Consider the following 26,505-nt stretch of genomic DNA (forward strand, 5'->3'; position numbering starts at 1 on the left):
AAATTCCGAAAATTGAAGCGGTAAGGTATCGTTGGTTTTTTAACGATAACTTCCTTAATTTTAAAGTTATTAAGACGATCCAAAAACAATTATACGGAAAATTTCGACAGCTAAAGGTACTGTAAAATTGAATATTTTTTAAGTCGTTATTTTTGAGATTTTTGAGGTAAAAGGGTTTGAAGAAAATGACCTTGGCCTTCAGCTGCAAACTTCTAGCAGCGACATCTCTGTTAATTTATATCCTACACAAATAAAAAGAAATCTAAATATTCTGTGAAAAAAAAGTAAGTAAACTTTTGTACTCTTGAAAATTTTTCGTATTTTTAAAGTTATTTTCAAAAATATGGTTTCTAAACCGCTTAAACTTGTATAATATATTGTTAGCACATAAAAAAATGTAAATTGTACAAGGATTACCTTTAATTTTAAATCTCGTGAAAAATTCATCAGTTTTTGTCGAGGGACGATCCGCTGATGTAATCTCCGTACGTTTGCCCTGGAATCCTATGTAATCGTTTCTGAAATCTTTGCAATCTCCGTGTAATTAAGACGTTTTAATATTTATCTTTTTGAAACTTTGTAATCATCTAAGAATCTCTTTAAAATTGAAATCTATGAAATTTTATCTGTAATCTACGTATATTTTATCTGTAATCTATGTAATCTATCTGTAATCTATCTGTAATCTATGTAATCTTTTCTGTAACCCTCGCTGTAATCTGTGTAATCAGCTAACCAATTTCGTCGTTATACAACGCCCCCCCCCTACCTCAATTTCCAAAGGATGCCACAGAAACCTAGACAGAAACCTATATAGTGTGATTGGTGTGTTCCGAAGGGCAATCCGCTAAGGAAAAAACATACGAAGATTACAAAATTTCTGAAATATCTTGTAATGTATCTAAGATTTCAATATCAATTCAAAAAAGATTACAAATTTCATATAAATAAACAATATTACAATATCTTTCAACAGATTACAAAACATTTCAGGAGATTTCAGTTATTTTAGTAGATTTCAATGATTATTTAAGATTTCAATAGGATTATTAGAAATTAAAAGAAGATTTCAAAATTTCTTAATAAGGTTTCAAGGAATACGGGAAGATTACAATAAGTTTTGAATGTCCATTTGAACAAAAATAATTGAATTAACTTCAAATGTCATTCATTTCATTCATTAACAGTAGTACTTTGATTAAGAATTTCCAGTATCAGGCATTTTTTGGGCAAAAATTGTAACATTCTGATTAAGTTTTTTGTTCGAATGAACGTTAAAAACATTTTGTCATGACAAAAATGATAATGCTATTTTGAAAGTAGGTAAGTATTTTCCCAAAAACTAATAAATAAAAAATATATTAAGCTTTTATTAATACTTGCATTTAATACTTTACTTGTATACAGTGTGTTTAAAAAAGACGCGGCAATATTTAAGGGAGTGATTGCTCAGGTCAGTTTATAAAAAAAGTCCTATAAACATAGGTCCGCAAACGCTTCGTTACCGATCTACAGAATGTGAAATTTCATTAAAAAACAGTAAAAATTAAATTTCTCTAAAACGCAGCCCCTTATTATTACCTACTACAAACAACAGTATGTACCACATTTCAAAAATCAATCAAATTTGATAATTTGAATTTCTTTGTTCAATAATTTAAATTTCTCAATTAAAACAACATTGGGTTTAGGTGCGCAATAAAATGTTTTTTATTTTTTTACTCAATAACGGTGTGACGTACGGTGCGTATAATCTGAGGAAAGCTTTCTTCTTCATAATTGAACAAAGAATTAAAAAATTTTATTTTCAGAAAAACCAGCGGCGTCCTATTTTTTTCTTTAAAAATAGCTAGTGACGTGCCAATACGCGCGTCACTGGTAAGACTAAAAAATCGTTTTGTATTGCAAAGTACGCGTCTGCCATAGCTATTGACAGGCCTAAAATTTCATTATAATATCTCAAGCGGTTTTGGAGAAATTTAATTTTTACTGTTTTTTTAATGAAATTTCAACACTGTAGATCGGTAACAAAGCGTTTGCGGACGTATGTTTATAGGAACTTTTTTTATAAAATGACCTGGGAAATCACCCCCTTAAATATTGCCGCGTCTTTTTTAAATACGCTGTATACAGGTAAAGTATTAAACACAAGTGTTAATAGAAGCTTAATATATTTCTTATTATTTATTTTTTGGGAAAATGTTTATTTTATTTTACTTCTATTTTTTTTTTTATTTTTATTAGTTTATTGGATATTAAAAATATATACTTACCTACTTTCAAAATGGCGTTATCATTTTTGTCGTGACAAAAGTTTTTAACGTTCATTCGAACAAAAACTTAATCAGAATGTTACAATTTTTGCGTAAAAATGATACTGGAAATTCTTAATCAAAGTACTACTATTAATGAATGAAATGAATGACAGTTGAAGTTAATTCAAATGGACATTCAAAACTTATTGTAATCTTCCCGTAATCCTTGAAACCTTATTAAGAAATTTTGAAATTTTCTTTTTATTTCTAATAATCCTATTGAAATCTTAAATTATCATTGAAATCTACTAAAATAACTCTGAATTCTCCTGAAATGTTTTGTAATATGTTGAAAGATATTGTAATCTTGTTTTTTTATATGAAATTTGTAATCTTTTTTTAATTGATATTGAAATCTGCAGATACATTACAAGAGATTTCAGGAATTTTGTAATCTTCGTACGTTTTTTCCTTAGCGGATCGCCCCTCGGTTTTTGTACTAATTTTTTTCCGAAAAAGCGAATTAACAGTTTTATTTTGAACATAACTCTGTTAATTTTTATGCTAATGACTTAAAGTCAGGTTCATTTTAAAGATTTTTTAAAGTAAGTACTTTAAAAAATGTTCTGCGCAATTTTCTTGAAAAATACAATTTTTTTGGTTATTTTACGTTAAACGCTTCCAATTTAGTTTCTGGCGAACATGAAATTATCTTCAACTTGCCGTATCTCAGCACCTCAGCACCTATTGCATCTACATAAATGAAAAATAAAACTTAATGTTTTTCTTTTTCTATAAGCTTCATTTTCATCGAGATGTTCTTTTTTCCGAGAAAAACTACTGAAAAACGTATTTTTGTTTAATAAGAAATGTACATTTTCAATCACCAATAACTCAGAAAATATCGGCTTATCGAAAAATGTTCATAAGATACTTTTTGCTTAAAATTGATTTCTTTATAGATTCCTGGTGTTATTTTTCAATATTTTGTTTTTCCACCACCTAGAAGGGGCCCCCTGGGCAAAAGCGGTTATCGGCACTATAAAACTTTTGTTTCTTGAGGTAGTTTCACGTCATTTGGTTCTATCCGAAAGAATTCGACCCTTGGTTCCCTGGATTAAACACCAACCAACCATTTTCAACAAGTGTTTTTTACCATGGAGATTATTGTACTTATACGAGTTGTGTCCAAAAACAAAAGGTTTTAAAAATTAAAATCAATCAATACGTATGCATATATATGTTCGTTCTAAATTTGAATACTTTTCACTGGAATTGACATTAAAAAGTTCTTAAATTTCTCAAAAAGTGAAAAGTAAGGAGTGAAAGGTTGGAAAGTACTTTCAAAAAGCAGGCTTTAGTATAAAAATAAACCATCGTTGAATGAATAAATTTAATTATTTAAATAGTTAAATAAGTACGTACTTAAAATTTTCTGCCGACAAACTTTATAAAAAAAAGTAAAAAATGATCATTTAGAAGAGGCCTCCGGAATAGAGAAAATTATTTTTGAGAAATTTTCGCAAATTTCGTCACGAAAGCAAAAAAAACCTAAGAAACTAAGTCCGAAATTAAGCTAGACAATATCTGGAAGTAACGTGAGTAAAGTTATATTTACTTGATTGACTTTTATAGATCATTAATTGTTGATCCTTATCAGAACGCATATCTACTATTATTTAAGACATTGTGTTTTGTGCGACGCAAGCTAAATTGATAGATAATATTTCGTCACAAAAGTAAGCCTTGCTGAGCAATTTTTCTTTGAAATAAAAATATAACCGTAATCGCTTGCTTTTATCAAATCATATTAGTTTAGTTGTAAAATACGTAATTTATTTTACCCAATATATCAATAAAGTCAGGAAAAAAGTTTAGACAGCCATGAAATTACAGTAATATGCATGTTTTGGTTTGGTAAACCCATTATACAAAAGTAATGATCTCACGAAGCTACACCAGCAAATCTGGTTAGTGTTATCTAACCTCGACTAAACAAGTGATTATTAATTACATCTTGCTTGATTATTTTCATACACTTGATTAGATACATACTTACGAATTTAACAACATTTTAGTTCCAGCAGGAATTTCCATAACAAATAAATCATTTTTATCTATTATTTAACGTTTGACCTAAAAACTATGGTTCTAAATAAACTATTATTACAAATTGCGGCTTTACTGGTACAATGACACGTTAAGAGTATGATTACTAATCAACGAATATGAATCATTTTACTAAGGAAAAACAAATATAAAAGTGGGTGTGGATTTTGTCATGTTTTATATTTGTCGACGAAACAAGTTCTTAATGGAACTTAAATACTAAGCTTGCGTCATTACACTTGCTGGTATATTCCATGAAAATGGTTCAATTTTCCTATAAACAGTACTGAACCCTCTGTTAATAAGAAGGTAATACGATGTTGGAATTTTATTATGACACTGATAAAAAACTAGCATAAGGAATCGAATAAGGTCACTACATATTTTTTTCTTTAAAATTTTAAAGAATATTTTCAAAACCACGTGCTACAACGTCAAAACAAAGTCAAACGCAACAATTCTCTGAATGTCCCTGACTTTAACTTCACGAATAAAACAGCGCCAACTTTGTTCAATCCGTTATTTATTTCTTTTGCTGGATATCGACTTCTATTCATTTATGGGAAATCTTCATATCGCCAATCTGAGGTGGTGGAAATTTTTCTCCCTAGAAATGAAAGAAAAATCTGTATAAAGATAAGCCAAAGAAAAATTATCGCGCAAAAACTATGTTCCTATTAGGAACAAAATCTTTTACCTAAATATACCAATGAATTTTTATAGCAAGCTATGCCTTCTGTTTTTCCGTACCGATTTTAGTTTTTTGATGCATATATTATTTCTGCATCTATATATTAAAAAGAAACTAAAGATAAAAACATAAAATAGTATCTTTTTGAGCCGAATTTATATGATGTCATTCATATCAAGGCAACACATTCAAAACAAAACAAAACAATTGCTAAATTCTGCAAATTTAGCAGTTCAGTTTTCCGTCGATGTTTTGACTTCATTGTTTTATTATAAAAACCTTGAACTCATTCTAACCTCTGTTCACCGTTATTTGAGAGATGACACATAACATGATAATATTAACTTTTTTTTAACGATACAACGTAAAGTTAATGATCTTGTTAAATTAGGATCTAGTAGCAAGCCGCGAAAAAATTCCGCAAATTGAGAAAGATAATATCATTCCTAGTCATAATTAATTTGAATCCTTATTTAAACAATTATGAGAATAATTAATTGGGATAGAAATTTTGTAAAAGTTACCATAATTTTGCTGTTGTGTGACACGACCAAAGTTCCGTGAACTCCCCTGACTTCCTCTGAATTCCCCTGACTTCCTCTGAATTCCCCTGACTTCCTCTGAATTCCCCTTGAATTCCTATAAATTCCCTTGACTTCTTCTGAATTCCACTTGAATTCCTCTAAATTCCCCTTGAATTCCTCTGAGTTACCCTTGAATTCCTCTAAATTCCCTTGAACTCCTCTAAATTGCCCTTGAATTCATATAAATTCCCGATGAGTTCTCCTGACTTCCCCATGAGTTCCTGTCCCGTGTACCCACGGTTCACGCCTTAGTTACAGTTACAGTTAATCGCAGAAACATTTTTAATGAGTAAATAATGGAAGATTTTAAATCCTTCTGAAACTTGCCTCATGAGTACACACCGCGATGTTGAAACGGGGAAATAACACCTACGTAAAATATAAAAAACATTATCAAAGCACCACTTCAAGGTGTCAAGAGTACAATTATCTAAGAAAACAATAAAAAAATCGCCATGTTAAGCTATGGTATTAAAATTTTTCACCTTGATCCGTTCGTCACGAATTTTCCTATCTAAATATATTTAAAAAGTAGCAAATAAATTAGCCAAGTGTATACGTAAATATCAAGGTCATATTTATCTAATATCAGCAGTGTTATATAATTATTGGCAATATTTAACAACTATAAATCATGCTGCATGTTCCAGCCGTTTATTTATTAATTAATTGACTTGTTTTTTAGGGATCGCAACGCGAATCTGTTACTAAATATTGCTTAATTTACGACCCGTGCATATTTGCATATTATATGCAAAACCGAGAATAAGTTTTGAAATATATTAATACTTAAGTTAATATTTAATGTATCTTTTGAAAAACATTCCGTAGAAGGTGTATTAAATACGTTTTTTTTAGTTGTTTTTAGCCTCTTCTTCGTTGTCTTCGAGCTTATATTGATAATCGTGAAGTTTATTTATTTTTTATTTGTAAAGTACTTGTTATGGAAAAAAATATGTTATTAAAGCCATTTCTTTTTATCTATTATTATTACTACAGTCGATTTCGCGATAGCAAAGCAACTGGCGCAACACATTGAATTTAACTTAACATTTTGTGTCATAAATATTTTATAGGCGATTATATAGATAGGCATATAAATTTAGCTTTTGTAATATTCTTGATAAGGTCACTATATCTTTAATATGTCTAGGTCTGAAACAGTAAAGATAACCATATTCAGTTTGGTAAGTGACATTTCCATAAGCAAGTTTTACGACTGTTTAAGTAACTGAAAAGTTACTGAGGATAGCTAAAAGTAAGAGGGAAAGCAGATAAACAAGAGGAATTGTTTGATAACATTGTTGTAAAAATATTTATAGTGTTTATGTCTTATTTCTTTTGACGTAGCCCTGCTTCATTAAAAAAAAACATAAATATGAATGACGTGTAGTTAATATTAATTGACCAACTGTACTCAAAATATCGCATGGTACATTACTTTCTCAATAACTATAAAATCGAGCTTATAAAACGACTGGTAACCCAATCCCGTTATCGGAAATAGTTGTCGACGGCTAACCGGCATTATCTCGAAATCGTAATCGCCCCAGCTGCTACGGTTTAACCTGAGAAATTCTTATTAGATCCCGCGTAGTACATAGTAGAACTGGCAGGGTACTCGATCAGGTCATATCCAACCACCGTAACTGACAGATAAAAACGCAACACGCCGATTCAATGACCTGCCTATTCTTTCCTGTTAAAGGGGGCCAACTGGCTGGTGCCGAGAAGGAAAGGCTGGTGTTTTGAAATGCCTGAAAACGTAGAGAGGTCTTGGTGTGTCTATTTGAGAGAAATTTCTGTATAATCTAATGTGTAAACACTTTTTTATATAACAGTCGGTGAGATATAACCTTTAAAGGGTCATATCTAAATTAATTAGTACTTTGTTTAATCTCACTCATACTGAAAACATGCCAGGAGAAACGACAATGTCCAAATTCGTGGGTTGTCTCACCTATGACATACTTCGCTGCTTACGAGATGTTGCAGGCGTTATTTACTACTGGTCGGAGCTTTAGTCCGCAGAGTAGTTGTTTCACACAATTCTCATAAATTATTTCAATTTTTCATTGGTGCATCTTTTCTTTCACTTCGTACTTTACAAAGCTGAGCGTATCACAAAATATTGTTGACTAATTAATTTCATCAAATGCTATCAAAGATAAAAATTAATAATTAGTAAACAAATTGCCTCATTATAATTGTATAAATTGTTATTACCAACAGCGATATTTTAAATAAAATATTCCCCATGAATTAAAGCCAAAATATACTCCATCATTCTCTGGAATTATATAGGCATACATGATCTAACGACATAATCTAACACTTTTAAAGTCAACATTCTGTACACGATTTAAAAACTCGTTTTAACAACAGATTGTTAGGAACATTATTATTATTCCCAACCACAACAATTATAATTGAATCGATTAATTCAAGCAAGTACAATTTTGTATGCTGTTCGAATTTACGGTGTACGTTTTATAGTCCAGGGAACGAAGAGAAAAATAAGGTAAAACCTCCGAATACTTTTGGATAGATCCGATTTTTATGAACATTTGGAATTAAGCTTATTTCTCTCTGAGATGAAAAGTTATATATGCTTTATATTCGCTTCTTATTTTTAGGGGATGAAAACCAATGCTTATGCTAAAAAACTAAATAAATATAAAAGTAGGTGTTATATATATTAAAATCATATCGTAATATATAGAATAAATATTGTTTTATATTGTGGGTTATAATTTACGTTGTTTTTATAAAGTTTCAACCTTTAAAAACCACCCTTAATGATATAAATATAAAATTAAGACTTTATTTGACCTTAAAATATTTTTATAACACATATATTACAGATAGAAATCTTTTCAACAGGTTATGGTATTATAAATAATTTATTACAATATTTCAATCTTTAAAAAACCACTCCTAATAACAAAATATATAAAAAAAAATAGTTTTTAACAGTTTGAAATGATTTGATAGTATAAACAGGATAAATGAAATTATTTTACTTGTTTGAAACTAGAAGCAGTCGACTTGACAGCAGTATCGACTTACCTTACTCATACTTGACTCATTGGTGCGATATAGGTGGCTTTATCTTTTAGCTTTGAAATGAAATATAAATACGATAAAGTAAATTTGTTACTTGCACCATAAAAAAATTGCAGTCCGTTATTTGTTTAAATTTAAATTTCGGCAATAATACCTCTATTATAATTCCAATGCCAAGATACAATGGGAAGAGAATTAACAATTTAAATAATAGTTCCATTAGTACTGGGTACTATAGAATAGTTTCAAGAACAATAGTAATTTTGGAATTATTAATCAAAGTCTGTAAACGCGAATAATTATTTAAAGTCTTTTTAGAATCCAGGAAAGAAGTTGATGTAATCTAAAATGTTTTAAAAATAAATATTCATTATATTTTAATGGTATATTACTATTTAAAATTTTAAATTGTTTATACAGGCAAGGTCAAAACATGGTTTAAGATTTTAGGAGAATTATAGTACCTACACCCAAACACATGACGAAGGGTTGCTATAAATTAAATATAATTAAATATAAAATGTATGGTCTGTACTGAAAACAAATATAATGAAGATGTAAATAAATATAATGAATCTATATATAATGAATCTATATATAATGAATCTATATCTATGAATCTATAATGAAGTTGTAAATGTAATGAAGCTGTATAAATATAATAAGGCTGTATATAATGAAACTATAAACAAATATAATGAAGCTGTAAACAGATACAATGAAGCAGCATAAATATAAAGAAGCTAATGAAGCCGTATAAAGAAATATAATGAAGCTGTATATAATGACGCTGCATAAATATAATGAAACTGTAATAGAAAATAATGAAGCAGTATAAATATAATTAATGTTATGAGGTGCGTTGGGCAATAACATTTCACGAATATCTGCCGGTTTCGCAGTTACATGCGTTTGCGGATGCGCAACTTTAGATTGGAATGCTGAGCTAACCCAATTTCCCCTATTGTGGGACTGCATGCGTAAATATTAATCGAGATGGCAGGAAGCCACGAATTACGTTTTTCAGGATGTTATTTGTTCAGCGGGATGGAATCGTCCGATAACGAAGCAATCAGCGATGGGGTCGGGAGCTGTGCGATTCTGTTCGCGTTGGATTTTGTCGCAGTAGCGGGATTTCCAACCAGACATAATGGAAAAGTTAAATTTTGCTTCAAAATTTCAAAATGTTATCGACTCTATAGGTACTCATAACACTCGCTTTCGCTTGTTTAATAATATAAAGGCGTCCGCACACTAGCGGACAAGTATAAAGGTTTGCGTGAATTGCATGTATATCTTCCTTGGTTTTAAATACTCGACATAGTGGATTTTAATTTACAATCTCTTTAAGTATATTAAAATTAAAACATTCTATAAAAAGAACAAAAGCATTTATTAAGACTTGTCGAAACCGAAACAAAAGTTTTTTAACTTCAAGAAAATTGCTGTTACCTATAGCATTGCAACAAACAATATTTATATGCTAGAAAACAGTAATAGAGACTACAAAAACGTTCCTAAGTTAATTTTATAAAGAAATTTAGTAAAAGGGTCAGTATTGGTTAGGTAAAATTCAATTCACATTAGTCTAGTCATATATCAACACCTTTGACGATGCCATTTCAAAATATCATTTTTTCTAAGAAGTTTATGAATTTAATACCTAGATTTCTGTTATCGAAAAATATTATTTGAATTAGCTAATATAAACCGAGCTTGATATAAACATAATACGTCGATTTTGAGAACGAAAACTGTATTCAAGTGACGCATTTTTATGTATTTACTCTTTGATGTGAAAGATTTTTGGTGAAACAAAAATAATTTAATAAAAAAACAACCCCTACTTAACTGTTTTTTACGCAAGTGTTAACTAATTTAACAACTAAAACGAATTCTTGAGTTTTTATGTTAAAAGAAAACATAAAAATATTATAATTTTGATGTTATTATAAAATTAGTTGTTTTATTTTGTTTCATATTTTTTTTTACTTGGAGCTTGTTCCATGCCAAATGATTAAATGATATAAAATCATTTTTCGAGCGAGTAATTTTAAAATTTGTTCCACATTTAATTGCAAGAAGTATACCGGTACAAAAACAATAGTTTAATAAAACTAAAAAAGTATAAAATTAATTCTTGCGACAAGGCGTATACAATACGCAGTAGTTTGTCTAACATGAATTATTAAATAATTTAGGTAACTGATATTTTATAATAAATTATTTTTTTTACCCAACACATGGATTTCATGTTACTGAATTTGAACACTTCCAAAGAAATGGCATAAAAATTGTATTTTTGAATGTTCGTAGCAGAAAAGTGACAATTCCCATTTATTAATTGACCTGTTTCAGCGATTTTTTTAGATCTGAACAGGAAAAAAATATATGAATTTTTTAGGACACAGTGTATATTTACTTTTCAATTTTCTATCGGTTATCCTTAACTTAACTTTGCTAGTATTTTCACCATAATCTCATTGAAACGGCTATACCGATTACAACCGACTGAAAAAACTGGAAGTGAAACTTCTATAGCCATTTTATTAAACACACACGTCAAACGATTCATCGCAACAAATTTTATTGCATTGGAAAGGTTAACAAGTTCCTAAGGTTGTTCACTTGCGAACACACGGGCAGGCAATTATAATTTAAAGCGAATAATGATTTAATTAAAACACAATTAATATTTTGCGGCTAACCTGGCAGAAGGGAAAGCATGTCGAATACATTTTAAGGTGTTTATCTCATTAATTTCGGTGAGTCAATACCTGATTAATAATGGCATTTTAACTAGTTTTGTGCAATTGATTCAATAGCACGCTTTAAAGTGGACAGGATGCCAAACTAAGGTGCCAAATCGATGGAATATGCTTTAATTTTATATTTATATTTTTGGGTAAAATACAAAGTAAAACACCTGTCTAGTATAGTCTTTCCGAAGTTAGTTGAACATGTATAAAAACGCCTAGCAATAAAATTTAATGAGTTTCATAGGCGTCCTTACAAAAGTTTTCTGCTAAAGGTAAAAAATTATAATTTGTATATGCATAATGTGTAGACAATTTCTATTATATGTTAATTTGGCCAATTTTAATTATTTATGTCCTCAAACAATTTTATTATATTGTTGGTAAATTTCGTTTTGTTCCGTTTCAAAAGGTCTCCAAAATGCCATGGTGTAATAATATTAGTAAACAAAATATCTCTCTTATTTCTCCCTTTCGCAATTGTATTCCGCATTGCTGCACTGCACTGCTAGGCATTTTGTCAACCACTTGTCAACAACTGAGATTTATTGCCCAGTCGCCCAGTGCGGCTGTGTAATACGCCGTTTGCCCGCGCACGCATTCTTCAACTGGGCGTATACATTTCTACCACCTCCTCGTTTAGTTCGACCAGACCTGTATATGGGTATGGCTAAATAAATATGGGAACAAGTTTTTCAAATATTACAATGCCGAGTTGCTGCGTCAGCGACCTAACCTGGTACTTACTGTCAACCTCTTGGTTCTTCAATTGAGATCCGAAAGACTATAATACAAATTACAAATCGTGACTGAAACTAAAAAAATAACTAAAACTAAATTAAAAAACTAAATATTTTTAACTAAGTAGTTAATATGTATTTATAAATTAACGTACCTATCAACTGAAATTGAAATATTTCCTTCCAGTTCAGTTAATGATTAGTAATTTTAAAAAAATGTTACCCGCAATGGAAATATCTGAATTTCCTAGAATCTTAATTTTAAATAATAAATATTTATTAAACCATTAGGAACTATATCTCTAAAGTATAATGTACTAAAATATTTGGTTTATAGATTTAATCTACCATATCTATTACCTACTATGTTTATGCTTGTTGTAAGATATGTTACAAATATTAGTGACTCAAATTTATGAACAAAATCAAAATGAACTATAGTTTGGAATGAATCTCTGTCGATTGTCAAAAATGGAGAGTAATTAAAGGAACATATGAAAACAAGCTAAGCAATTGGTAGATAAAACATGGTATAATATTCTTAAATTTGGACGAGGAAAACGCTCCATCATTTTTGACACCTTGGTATCTTACACCCTGTATGTTCACTGAAACAGGGAGTTCAATGTAAAACTTTCAATTTTTTTAATTTTATCAGTTTTTTTAAATTCCTTCAGTATCATTGTAAATTATGAAATGTCTAGATTTTATCAGAATTGCATAAATTGTCGTCATAAATTTTGCTGCTTTTAAAAACCTTTTTCGATATTTAAGTGTAAGTTACTATGGCACAGACAAAATAGCAGCTAAAAGGTCTGACTATATACCAATTTCTTTAAGAATTTTGAATTATAGAGGTAAATCTTGTTTTTGAAAAGAACTACCTTGATTTATACCAGAAATAGCCTTGTAATGATCGAACAATGTTTTTATTTCGCCGTATTCGTAGTCACCCGGTATATTCACTATTTAACGCTTTCGCCCATAAATATTTCAAAATCCACTTATAAAATAAACGAGAACATATTAATCTGACTTTAATTGCTTTATTAATGCCAAAAGATACAAAATAATCTCATTAACAGCGGTAACTTAGTTCTTCCTTTTAGAACAACTAATGTAAATATTAAATATGGAAAATATTTAATAATCAGTCAACGCCAAAGTTAACCTTTACCTTTCATATTAAGCAGCAGCAGGAAGTAAAAATGTTTTTTGACTCAATTTTACCGGTAGCTGCTCTTATCTCTAAATGCGGATCTAAATCAAACATTGGTGCGTTTTGTGTAGAATATTTTATATCCACTCCTAACCAAGTCATTAGTCAAAACTAGGGTTGCCAGATCTATTTCATGACAGACCCGGAGAAATTAATGTCCAAAAAAAAAAAGGTCTTTAGGAAATTTTGATGTCGAATCGTTTACGAGGAAATCGGTCTCTAAAAAAAAAGGTCTACAGCAGCTGGACAATGGACAAATTGATGTCTAAAAAAAACCAAGCAGATCTCTCAGGAAAAAAAATAAATTTCGGGGGTAGGACGTCTTAAGCCGGAGAAATGACATATTAACCCGGAGCCCGAAGATGTACCATCAAAACCCGAAGACTCCGGGTCAAACCCGGAGACCTGGCAAGCCTAGTCAAAACATCGAAGCGGTTCGCGAGAGTGTTGCTGAAAGTCCAGGAACTCAATTCAAGAATTGGACAGCTCTCTACAGCGTATTCTCACGAAAGATTTGCATTTTCGTGCTTACAAAGTTTACTTGACTCAAGAACTGAAGCATACTGACCACGCAAAGCGAAGAGAATTCATTTAAATGACAACAAAAAGATTCACCAAAGTTATTTCTTCTATTTGTTCGCATTTTAACGATTAGCTTTTTGCTTTGGCCACAATAACATCAACTTTAAAGGAATACATTGAAAATTACTATCTACTTGTTGCTATAACTTTAAGTCTGATTTGTTAATGTTTTGTATGCTTTTAGTTTTAGAAACTTGGTCTGATTTAAATGTAAGTACTCCCAAGTAACAATATTGCTAATTGGTAACCGTTGTATATGTAAATTACACGATTTAAACTAATCTCAATTCTACTCGACAAGATATAACCTTACGAAACCACTGCTAGAGATATTTTCTATTTTTTTTTAACTATCAGAACCGGTTTTTCGACTTCGATAATTGCAAAACAATGTTTGCCTAATTCTGGTAACTTGCAGTTAAAAAAAAAGTCATTGCCAAATCCAAATATACATGCATTGACCTTTTCGTACGTATACGCATGGCGGCATATTAATTATGTTTCTCTGCAGTGTGGCACACATTCCTTATCAAAATTTAAATCGTTAATGAATTCACATCACCTGATTTCGAAATAATATATGCTCTAATATCAGTGCAAGTCGTTGGTGAGGTGTTTACTAGTACCTAGTTGATATTTTTGTTAGGTAATGTTAAATTTGACATAAATTAGTAAAATTATAGGTCTGCAGAAATAAAAAACCGAAAGAAAGACCTTGTCTGCAAATCGGGTAGAGTCATGCAGCCGATTTTTTTTAAGTCTAGATGTTAAACGCTGAATTACAACAAGGTTCTAAATATTATTTTGAAATTGTGCTATTATTTAAAATTTTTGTTTTATTCTAGCCTTTACAATTGTATTGTCTCTTGCATTTTTTGAAAGGTTTTAGGTCAATATCAATTAATAGAAAAAGAGATTAAGAGTTTTTCATTATTTAACTAATGAATAAATTTTTTAACTTTTAGAATATAATAGAAATACCTTTACAGTCGTGTTATTGAATAAAATGTTGAAATTTATATTGTTAGTTTCTACGTTGCCTTAAAGTTGTTACAGATAATTCAAATTCATTACAAAAACTTTCAGAATCCTCACCAAACACCTACTAAAGAAACAATGTCTTATCTTTAGACAATTTTACCACCCTGTATCTTCTAAGGCTTCAAGGGTTAATGCTTACATAAGCAAAAATGTTAATATTCTTAGTAAATATCAGGAGCTAACATCAACGCGCTCGTAATTATATTTTATTCGAGTGATACCCTTGTTTATATAATGCTCGTAAAACTTGCATAAAGAAATTATTTACACTATTGCCTGGTACTGTTTGCACTTTCTAGCGATACTCGCAGCTTAAACTCTGCTGACATTTCACAGGATCTTATCTCAGTGATAAAACTTACTTGCTTAGGGATAAATAGTTGATTGATAATGCTGTTTATTTATAGATAGTATCTGGGATCTAGCGCTCGATATTTACGCTTGTATATATAAGAAAATGTATAGATAATGTTTGACTAGTTCATTTATCCTGTTATGTAATCATTGATCGGGTTTGAAAAAAAAATTAAGGAAGTATTTGTCCTTTTTGGACACCTTGGTGATGTCGTTTAAATGTTGTATTCTGAACAAATTTTGGTTGTCAGTCAACTTGTGTGGAACACACTTTTTGGTAGCCCAAATATTCGTCCATAATGCGGCAAATTGATGTTCTTGGGACGCTCAATTCCCATTCCATGAATTTCAATGATGATTTTGGCTGAGTTTTCATGAATTCACACAGTTTTGATGGAATCTGCGATGATGACGTTGGCTAGCATGTTGCTTATCATTTTGTATTGAAAATATTTTGAATATCAACTTTAGTATTGACTATAATCCATAATAAAATTAATTACTCAAAATCCTAAGCCGTCATAAGAACTTTTCTAAGATCCAGTTTTAAGTCGAATGTATGTATTTTTATATACCTACCTATAGAAAGTGTAGTGTATGTGTACATTTATTATGAAATATCAAATTCTAAATTTGCAGGTGTCCATTCGTTCTTTGCCTTTTAAGAATGACATGCAAGATGACATAACACTATACTTTCTTCTGTGTAATAATAAGTTATTTTTACAGATTAACACCCACATATTACATGTTAACTTATATAAGGATCACGACAAGGATTATTAATCATTTTAAGAACCTTATTTCGTCTGCCTACGTTGATATCTATCTCTATATTTTTTAGAATTGGTTGGATGGTTATTCCTTTACAAAAATACAATTAGGTACTACAAGAAGTTAATATGCTCGCATCTCTATGCAAAAGGAAACTCATGTTTTCTTACTGACGCAGTCTAAATCATCTTTTCTGAATACTACACTGTCTACAAAAAAATATATATATAATTTTCAGGATATTCCCAATATCCTGTGACACAACAAGTTTTGTACAGGTCAACACAAGCTCTTCAGTGTTGTTAACATAGTATATGTGTTTTACTTGCAACTTATTTAACTCACGAACAACTTGCCCAAGAAATAGAGTATTTCCTTTTGTGACATACTTGTCTAACTTCAGCATTTTGAAAATTTCAGTCGGTTTTGCTTTATTTTACTTATTAGTCCTCCAAAATTTTAATCGTATTTCGTTTGTTAAAACGACAATTGTTCCATTGAACCTCCAAATACTTTCTCTGTCTCCAAATATTGGTCCTTCTGGTAAATTATATAATATTTTTTAACATCTCGAGCCTGTAGCTATAAAAATTATAAAATAGGCAAATAGGATGCAAAAAATATAATTAATGGAAGCATGTATATTTCCAATGAGCTTTACCAATATAAAAATTAAAGATTGTTAAGGAATTTTGACCCCCGACATGTAATATCTCCCTATGACAATAATAAACATTAAACACAGATAAGTGAAAAACCAAAGCCCGTCACGTCTCCCGAACATAAACATTACATATCTTCGGCTGTAATTACATTTATATCATTGATAAAACACCCCGCCACTGTCTCGGCGTCGGAATAATCAAACTGACCTATGCTATTGATTTTGTAAGTACATGCCGATTAAAATGTAGCCAAGTCCGTTGGCCTCAATGTGCCTTGAATGTTATCTGAGAAGAATTTCTTCCGGGGTTTCAGGAATGCGGGTCATTGCCGAACATGAACAGCAAACGACAGTCTTGGAATATCAATATCCAGAGTAATCTATATCTATATTAGTACATCTACACGAACATTGAAACTGTCGGTGTCTGTATTTCTCTAATTATTGGTTAAAAAAACGAAGACTGAGTAATTAATTTACAATCATAACACTTGTTTATTACTTGTTTAGCTTATCTAGATCAGAATAGACGTTGAAACCTCATTAGTTGCTACATAACAAAAAAAAGTACATATCTAAGATATTTTTTATATCCAAGAAAACATCGTATATGCATTAGTTAATATGTAATCAGAAAAAACTAGTTTATATTTGTAAATCTCTAATTAAATAAATAAACACTAACTTGTTTTTAAATTTTAGATAATTTACTGGAGATGGAATAACCAAAAAAACACTTTCAAAACAAAAATTTAACCTTGGCTATACCGATTATATTTATCACATTTTTACATTTACAGAAAAAATAAGTCGATAGTTATCGTTATCACTATCAGTTAAGTGTCTGTTCTAATTCCTGTTATTCTAGTCATTAAACATTAATCTATAATTTCTCTCTGAAGCTGTAAGCACAAGGATTATGATTCACCCCATTATGCAGCTATAACATCAGTTCTTGCAATGTAACAGTATTGTTCATAGACATTTATATCAGTGCTTGATTAGCTAACAAAGAAACTGGAAGTTGCTTCCTTGTTGTATAGAAACAAAGACTTGTTTATCACTTTTAATAGTTGGCAGTGATTAATACTTTTACTGACGTGTCATCCGTCATAAATAAATTATTTTATAGTTCTTCTTATACAGGGTGTCGGGAATGCGAACGACCTTCAAAATGTAGGTGACTTTTCAAAATATTTGTATGTAATTTGATATAGGGTGGGTTTTGGGGTAGCCGAATGTAAGTAGAGTCCACTTACGATAAGTTGCACTGATGACGCCACAGTGCGAAGTTGCCAGATTGTTTTCAGGATATTTAAGACAGTTAATTTTTGACAGCGACTCTTGTTTATTAGAAATGTAACCTAGAATCATAGATTTTGTAGTCTGTTTAAACGATTTGGGAAAGTTAAAAAATTAATTTTCATCCAGAATTTTATGACTCGCAATTCTATCAAACTTAACACAGCAGCATTATTGGTTACTAACACTTTCATCCTTCGCGGTAAGAAAGTTAACTGCTCCGAAAGGAGATGTGTAGAATGATTAACCCGATATAGTGAATTTTTCTCGATTTGACCTTACAATGACCTTGAATCTGATCTGACAAGGTCAAACGGACCTCGGAATCGGATTCAGCGACCTCGAAAACATAATGATATAGTGTTCTAATCCGATGCACAGAATTTTTTTTTTTTTTGGGTTGTGTAATATTTATAATACAGTTTAATTAGTGTAGCACCCCTCGTATTTAAAGAATATTAAATCCACACTTGCCAAGCAACCGTGAGGCCAAAGATAAAATTCCTTGGCAACATTGATTTAAATTAAAAACGGTACCTGCTATCCGTCTTAAATATTTTATTTTTCTTCCCTGTCCAAAGTAACTCTATACGACGAAATACAAGGCTTATAATCGAGTGACAATATCCAGGAATGTGAAAGTTTCGTTTTGGAAAATAAAAATTTCGTTAAATTAGTAGTCACGATTCACCCACCTGAGTCATTTTATTACCTAGCAGGTGTCAGAATAGATTGTTTACAGATAACGCTTCCAATGTACCAATATTTTATTAAAAATATTTTATCCAGAAATATGTCTGGTGACTAATATATTTATAGAATTATTACTACTTGCATTATTCTTTGGATGAAATTGCACTTCTCGTAATATATGCAAATAAAATAATTAATACTAATAATAATCGTGTAAGTACACCTGTTTGTCGGTAATTTCATTAAATGCATATTTATAGGAGAATGTGTGAATGTGTTTGCTAATCATTTATTTTGCATGCTTCTCTTTATAATGAAGAAATATCGAGTCGATCTAGTTTTTGCCTCTTTTAAATACCCTACACTTAGTCAAGAGAATTTTCTCTGCTTTCTCAGATAGTCAGTTTTATCTCAGAAAATGTAAACGTAAATAGTATTTCACTTAAGAAATTTATACACATTTGTACACAAGTGCTTAACTAAAAAAATGTTTAATAAATGCTGCTTTTACTAATGGTGACGAAGCATCAATTACTCCACATTTTTGTAATCCCACTAGCCGCATCATTGTACTGAAGCTTCGCATCGATCAATTTATTCGATACGTATCTAGCGGCACCCTAATGCCTACCCTTTGCTTTGATGATCGCCACAAAGTTTCTGATACCTAGTCATTTATATTTCAAAATACATTATTCATCATTAATAGAAATTTTTATTTCTGAAGAGGTGTAGTAGTTTCATAACACTTTTTAAAAGCGTGTAGAAAATTATCTAATCTTGAATCACTTACTGACTATTTATAGCAACTCACTCATACCCGTATCGGAAAATTCACTACATATTTGTGAATATCGTATTATCTCATCTTAACAGTTATATATGCAAAAAAAATTGTGTGTAAAGCATACAGGTACTCGCCTTCTAAGTTTCGATAAACTTATCCAAAGTTATCTAATTGGAAAATACTTGATCGCGACCAAATTTTATTTTGATCTGTATCAAGTATTCCAAGTAATCGGTTGATGCGATCAGTAACACGAATGTAGTATGTAGTGGAGCCAGATTAGATGCTGATTATGACATATGGAAATGTATCAGTGGTCAGTGAGGACGTTTTTTTTCCTTCCTTTTCCTTTGCTTTTCCTGAATATTTGTCCCCATGTTACAATTTACCTTTAGTAGCAACTGCTTATAGAACAAACATCCTTAACTACTGTTTAATTATGTTATAATTTTTCTCGTCTGCCTAAAATCCATATAAAAGTCACATAAATCACCTAATCCTGCCCAAGGAATTAAGTACTATAACTTTACTCCTACTAATTATTTTTATTTCGGTTCGAGTTCACCGAAAATTAAGGGCATAAGGTTTTGGAACAATCGAATCGATGCCTTGAACGCATGACTTCAAAACTTGTGGTCGTAACGACTCGTATGACTAGCGTAAAAAATTCCTCCACGGTCTCATCGCTCGCTTGCGTTAATTAGTTCCGTATAGGCCACCGCTAACTCGCGTTTTTCTTATAACGACACGATTGCGACAGTCAGGACCGTATTGGTCTCACAGAGGACAGATTTTCGATTTTATCGGTTCGGATTTCTAAGGTTGAATAGTTTTTCTCTTAAATAAATTTTCTAGAATTAGTAGCGGAGCTACTTGTACAAATTGTAACTCTATCATCTAAGTGTTATCTAAGTCGGTAACGAGGTTGTTTGGAGCTTTGGTAAGTCTAGGAAGTCAAACGATGTCACCTTAGTCTTGATACAAAGGCATAAGCGTCATCAGAGCTACAGGGCAGTGAGCTAGCCAAACTAGACTCATGTACAGTCCTACAGCGCCCTAACTTTTCTGCGGTACTGTTAAAAGAGTTGTCAAGACTCTCGTGCAAAGATTGGTACCAAAAAAACTCCTGGAGAGTAAAACTGTTAATTGGAATCAGAAAACATCTAGAAGACAGCAAGTGGTGGTTCTGCCAGGAGACAGATTATCATGGCTCAAATATTGTGAGAATTGGACTCCTCCTTTTGCCCAATTTATTCCTACGACAGATACTATATCAGGAGAGGACCAAACTGTTCATCAAAAGAATATTGGATTCACCATCAACGATGATCATATTTTGTTTTCCCCATCATCTCAGTGTTAATACTACAAATCCTGATCTAGAGGCATATTAAATGCTTTTAGAATCATCCATGAATTTACTGGATTCACATTTAATATAAATCGTTAACGTGGTTCCTAGCTGCAGGATATTGCACCCACTTAAGTATGTCAGTAAGACAAGTTCGGTTGGACGCTGATGGAAGTTGGATTTGAGAGTGAGCTTGACAATAGAAATTCGCTTCCGTTTTCAATAAACTATTATAGGAACTTCCTATCATCTTTACGAATAAAAATGAACGTTCCTATAAAAAACGTAAGTAGTAACTGAAAGGGAAACAATGTTCAGGAGCTGGGAGAAAAAAGATTGCTGTCAATTTTTGGTACTGTGTCTACGTTAACATCGTTTTCAATTGTGCTTTGTCTCCGTTTTTGCATATTTTCTCTTATGAAAAGTGAAATTTATCATCAACTTCAAAACTAATTTAATTTCATCTTTCTTTCCCTTTAGAAATCGTTATGGAAAATGGCTTTGTCCAGAAATATTCAACAATAGCCCTTATCGACAACATATTCGACATTCATCAAAACCTAGTCTTAAGTGACATTGTTTTCACCCAGTGCGACTCTGTATGGTAGTGAAACATACAGTTCTCCTACTTTAGAACCTATTAATTGGCGTGTACCGACGTCGATAGATCATTTTTATTCCACCATCGAACATCTTTGGTATTCAAGGTTACTTCCTCATGGAGCAGGTATAGAAGCATTGTCGTATTGTGTGAGGCTTTTTTGTACAAGCCGCAAAAAGAAAAGGAAGTGCTATTATCGTAAAATCGCTGTTAGTTTATATCGGAATTCTTTATTGGTGTACTTTTTACTGAATAGAATTTACTTTCGTGCTCTAAATATAAAAGGGCCATGCGTGTGTTATATTTTGACGGAACTGTTCACTATTTCATTGTGAATACAAGTTAAATTATCGATTCTAGTAAAAAAGCATACCAACCAAATGTTGCGACAAAAATTGATAAGCCGACCGCAAAATTGGCATGACTAAGTCTGTACTGCTGGTTAAAACGACACGAGTGTATCTTTTAGCAAGTACAGAGACCTCACCCTTCCGTTCAATATGGATTTTCGTAAAAGTTTTACCAGCGGGAAATTACCTATGCATTATTAGGTGAATAATACACGGGTATTCGTCATACTAAGTTCAACCAGGATGTTGTACAAAATCAATATTGCACAATGATAAGGCCGACACTTCATCGTGTTTACTCAAATTCTACCACCTTTTATAAAACGCCGTAGGTGATTTGATTGTAGAAATGCCACTACTTTAATTATCACTTGATTATAAAAATGTAAGTGATATAATTTAAATAGGTAAACAATGACATAGATACTTATAACTATGCACTTTTTATGCAATTTTTAAAAAACAAACTAATGTTTTTACATTTCGTTACGTTGTACTGCATAATTGCACAAAAACCTTTTCTTGGGAATCTTATGTTTTGCAATATTGACTCATTGCCATAGTTAAATTCGCAATATTTTCCTTCGGCCCGAAAAAAATTAAATACCGTTACCAAATTCAAATATTTTTCCAATTAATTGAAGGTCATTTTATGATAAATTAGACTTTAATTCGCCTTGTTTTTTCTCCTACAACTTTTTAACTTGTCTGCGGCGGGAAATTAAACATTAATTTTATTCTACTTACTGGAATTTACATATAAACGCGCCAATAAAGGATTAAACAATTAAAATTCCAAATGATATACTGAGACAGTCGATGTCCGCTATAAACTACGAACAGATCTAATTAACACATTGCTAAAGAAGTTGTTAATCGTAGGTTTTAATGCCACAAGCGCTTCCATATCCTGCCATTAATGTAAATTGTAACTTGTAATTTTAATTAAGATTTTTACGTCGCTTATACCTTATACCTCTGAGGCTGTTACCGCTTGTGATTTTTCTAAAGTATATCTCAACATGAAAAACGAGTAACAACTTCGCTATATATTTTTACAAATAGTACAAAATTTACAGAATTTTGCCGAAAATTTATAATTGCCTTGTAGTTCGCAAACGATAAAATATACCATCATGTATATATTTCAACCCCAGATCTCAAAACAATTTGAAGACCCCCCCGAAAACGCGACAGCCACCCCAACTGCATATCCTTACCAACATATCAACAACAGTACCAAGTCATCAATTTGCCTTGCGTTGCCTTTCAAAACCATATATTGATTTGTCTCCCCTACACACAAATTGACTCCCTATCCTATGTATAAAACTTGTGTCATGCTAATGTCAGTCAAAGCGCATTTAAATATAGCCAAAATGTATAGGTTTACCATTTTTCTACCGATTTCCGTAATTGTGAAATGACCAGTACACCAGTATTCGACGCAAGAAAGGTCCAACCTACACAGTGACACTAAAATCAGTCCGATCGGACTACCCCTGCGCCCAGCGGTCGTGACCGAATATTTAAACTTTAAAGATTTATACCCCCCAATACGTACTTTTTCCTCTTCAAAAACTACAGTTACAAAATTACGTTAAAGCTACCTAAACGTAACTAACCTAACCTAAACGTAAGTAGACCACTAAAGTCAATTATTACCGTCGTTTTTATTACACGAGACATTAACGTTTCGTGATATAAACGATGCAATTACGCTGTACTCGTGACTGTAACTATTAAAGCTGGTAAGACACAATTTTAATTAATTATAATATTCTTATATTATATAGCAGATGTATTAAATTGTAGTCGTATTGTGGAGGAAGAGATAATTATTAAAGAAAAATTGTTGGTAATATGCGGAGGTACAAAAATATACTGCTATTTTAATTTGTCTAATTTTATAGTTAGTTGCAAAACAAATTTTTGCACTATTCAAATTACGTTTATCTGTGGATATGGATAAATCACACGTCAACTGCTAGGTTGCAAAATTGAACTAAAAAAAAATACATCCGGAAAGGTTAAAAGGGTTATATTAACAAATTATGGAATATTAAGGATCTGCGGTTTCAAAGCCCAATTTTCCCCAGAATTATGGACCTTTAATTATGGCATGACCCTGAAAACTGAAATTTTTTTTACTTAGTTTCTCTAGGTCTTAGAAACAGAAAACTGGCTAATATACAATTTCAATCTACACGAATTTAATATGATTTTTATTTATTTATTTTTTCAGCCAGGAGAGGGCGGTATTATCCTGATACCCGGCGCCACCATCGGCGACTCCTTCACGGACGAGGACGAGGAGATCCTGCGTTCCCTGGAGGGCCCGCCCAGTCCCTGCGACGTCATCTTCGTAAACGACAACATCCTCATCGACGGAAAATCTAGTCTAAGCCAAAAAACCAAACGGACGAAGGTGAGTCTCCCGATACTTGGGAACGGGTTTCGCGGGAAGGTCGCCGCATTGCATACATGTTAAGTGTAAAAACGGGTTTGCAGTTTGCTTATGCATGCATTCGGTTTGTTTGGGCGGCCACTTAAGGGGCGCTCCGATCAGTAGCGGCACCACGGTTAGATATTGAAAGAGTTAGGGTCGTTTATCAAATTTAAAAAAAAATGAATTATTAGGTACATACAATAATAATAATAATAATATATATATGGTAAACATAAACACAAACTACTTGTGATACGGAAAAATCGAATCGCTCATTGTCAACCGATTGTCAACTCAAACAACTTGTTTTGCCAAAAGTTTACTTCATCTTCAAACACTAAGCAGAATCATATTTGTTGCTTTTCGTCTTGGTTTCTCTTCTCACCATCCTCGCAAACAAATTCGTCAATACCTCCGCGTTTCCAAATTCAAGGACTCATAAAAATTTATAAACCGACACGTTAAAAAATCTTTGACCTCAGAGCTTCTGTTTCTGTTGCATAATCCCGTCGTGGGAAATCTAAAACGAGGCGCCCGTTTTATAATGTCAAGTTCATTGCTTTGAGAAAAAGCCACGCATTAAACAAGATTATCTTTAGATATTTATTTTTTAATATCATTATCTAGGGGAATTATCAAATTAAAAAAATGTAAATATTGACGCTTTTCGTAGATATAATGGTGAGCCTCTAAATCTAATCGGCTTTTTTTTTTTTCGTTGAGATAGGCTAATTGGCTACCTTTCTCTAATTTTAATTGCTTGTTTAAATGCTGGTTAATTATCATTTTAATTTATAAATAATTTATGTCTAATAGGGGGGTATTGTTCCACAAAACTATTATCGAAGTTATATTTACAGATGTTTTCATACAATATAAAAGGTTTTTATACGATTGTTATTTAGGTCTTGAGCTTTTACTTTTGTTTATTTATTGAATCAATTATCAACTTTTTACTTCGAAACGGCTATAAAATATACTCATACTAATTTAACAAATAATTGTACATATATTCAGATGGAAACATCATATATTCAGCTCGAAATGTCATATATACAGCTGGAATCGTCACATATACAACTGGAAACGACATATATACAGCTGGGAACATCATATATACAGATGGAAACATCATATATAAAACTGGAAATGTCATATACAACTGGAAACTTACATAATATATACATCTGGTACGTAATATATAAAGCTATAAACGTACATACATACAGCTGGAAACGTCATATATGCAGCTGGAAACGTCTTATATACAGCTGGAAACATCATATGTACAGCTGTAAACATCATATATACAACTGTAAACGTCATATATACAGCTGGAAACACATGCATACAGCTAGAAATATCATATATAAAACTGGAAACGTCTTATATACAGCTGGAAACATCATATACAGCTGAAAACGTACATATATACAGCTGGAAACATCATATATACAGCTGGAAACATCATATATAAAACTGGAAATGTCATATACAACTGGAAACTTACATAATATATATATCTGGTACGTAATGTATAAAGCTATAAACGTACATACATACAGCTGGAAATGTCATATATGCAGCTGGAAACGTCTTATATACAGCTGGAAACATACATACATACAGCTAGAAATATATATAAAACCGGAAACGTCTTATATACAGCTGGAAACATCATATATAGCTGAAAACGTACATATATACAGCTGGAAACTTCATATATACAGCTGGAAACGTCATATATAAAGCTACATATGTACAGCTAAAAACATATATACAGCTGGAAACATCATATATACAGCTAGAAACGTCATATACAGATGGAAACGTCATATAAACGGCTGAAAACGTACGTAATATATACAGCTGGAGAAAAGAGGCTGGAAGAGCTAGAGATAACAAAGACTGCAGTTTATCTACGTAAAGGTGCAGCGGTGTACCTTACTTTTTTAAATCTATGGAGAAAACCAATAAATATACAGAGTGTTGAGTAGAAGACGTCTGTGCTTTCACTCAAAACCATGTTGACGTTTGTCAGTTGCAGAGCCGCACCCTATAGAAGCAATAGTAATTAATAGCGGCATAAATATTTTTTATTTATTATATTTCCGTGATCTTCGCTTCAATTTCTATG

At 31.5% G+C, this 26,505-nt stretch overlaps 1 protein-coding gene across 1 annotated transcript in view; it reads left to right on the forward strand.

Moving 5' to 3' along the window:
• The window catches only part of LOC108914288, a 63,665-nt gene that overhangs the window by 2,970 nt on the left and 34,190 nt on the right, over positions 1 to 26,505 (forward strand). Inside the window, exon 2 of the mRNA XM_018720094.1 lies at positions 24,165 to 24,347. Coding sequence (XP_018575610.1) covers positions 24,165 to 24,347 — 183 coding nt within the window. The remainder of the gene's footprint in view (positions 1 to 24,164; positions 24,348 to 26,505) is intronic.

This window comes from Anoplophora glabripennis, unplaced genomic scaffold (assembly GCF_000390285.2).
Source record: "Anoplophora glabripennis isolate ALB-LARVAE unplaced genomic scaffold, Agla_2.0 scaffold1, whole genome shotgun sequence".
In the NCBI taxonomy this organism is placed as follows: Eukaryota; Metazoa; Arthropoda; class Insecta; order Coleoptera; family Cerambycidae; genus Anoplophora; species Anoplophora glabripennis.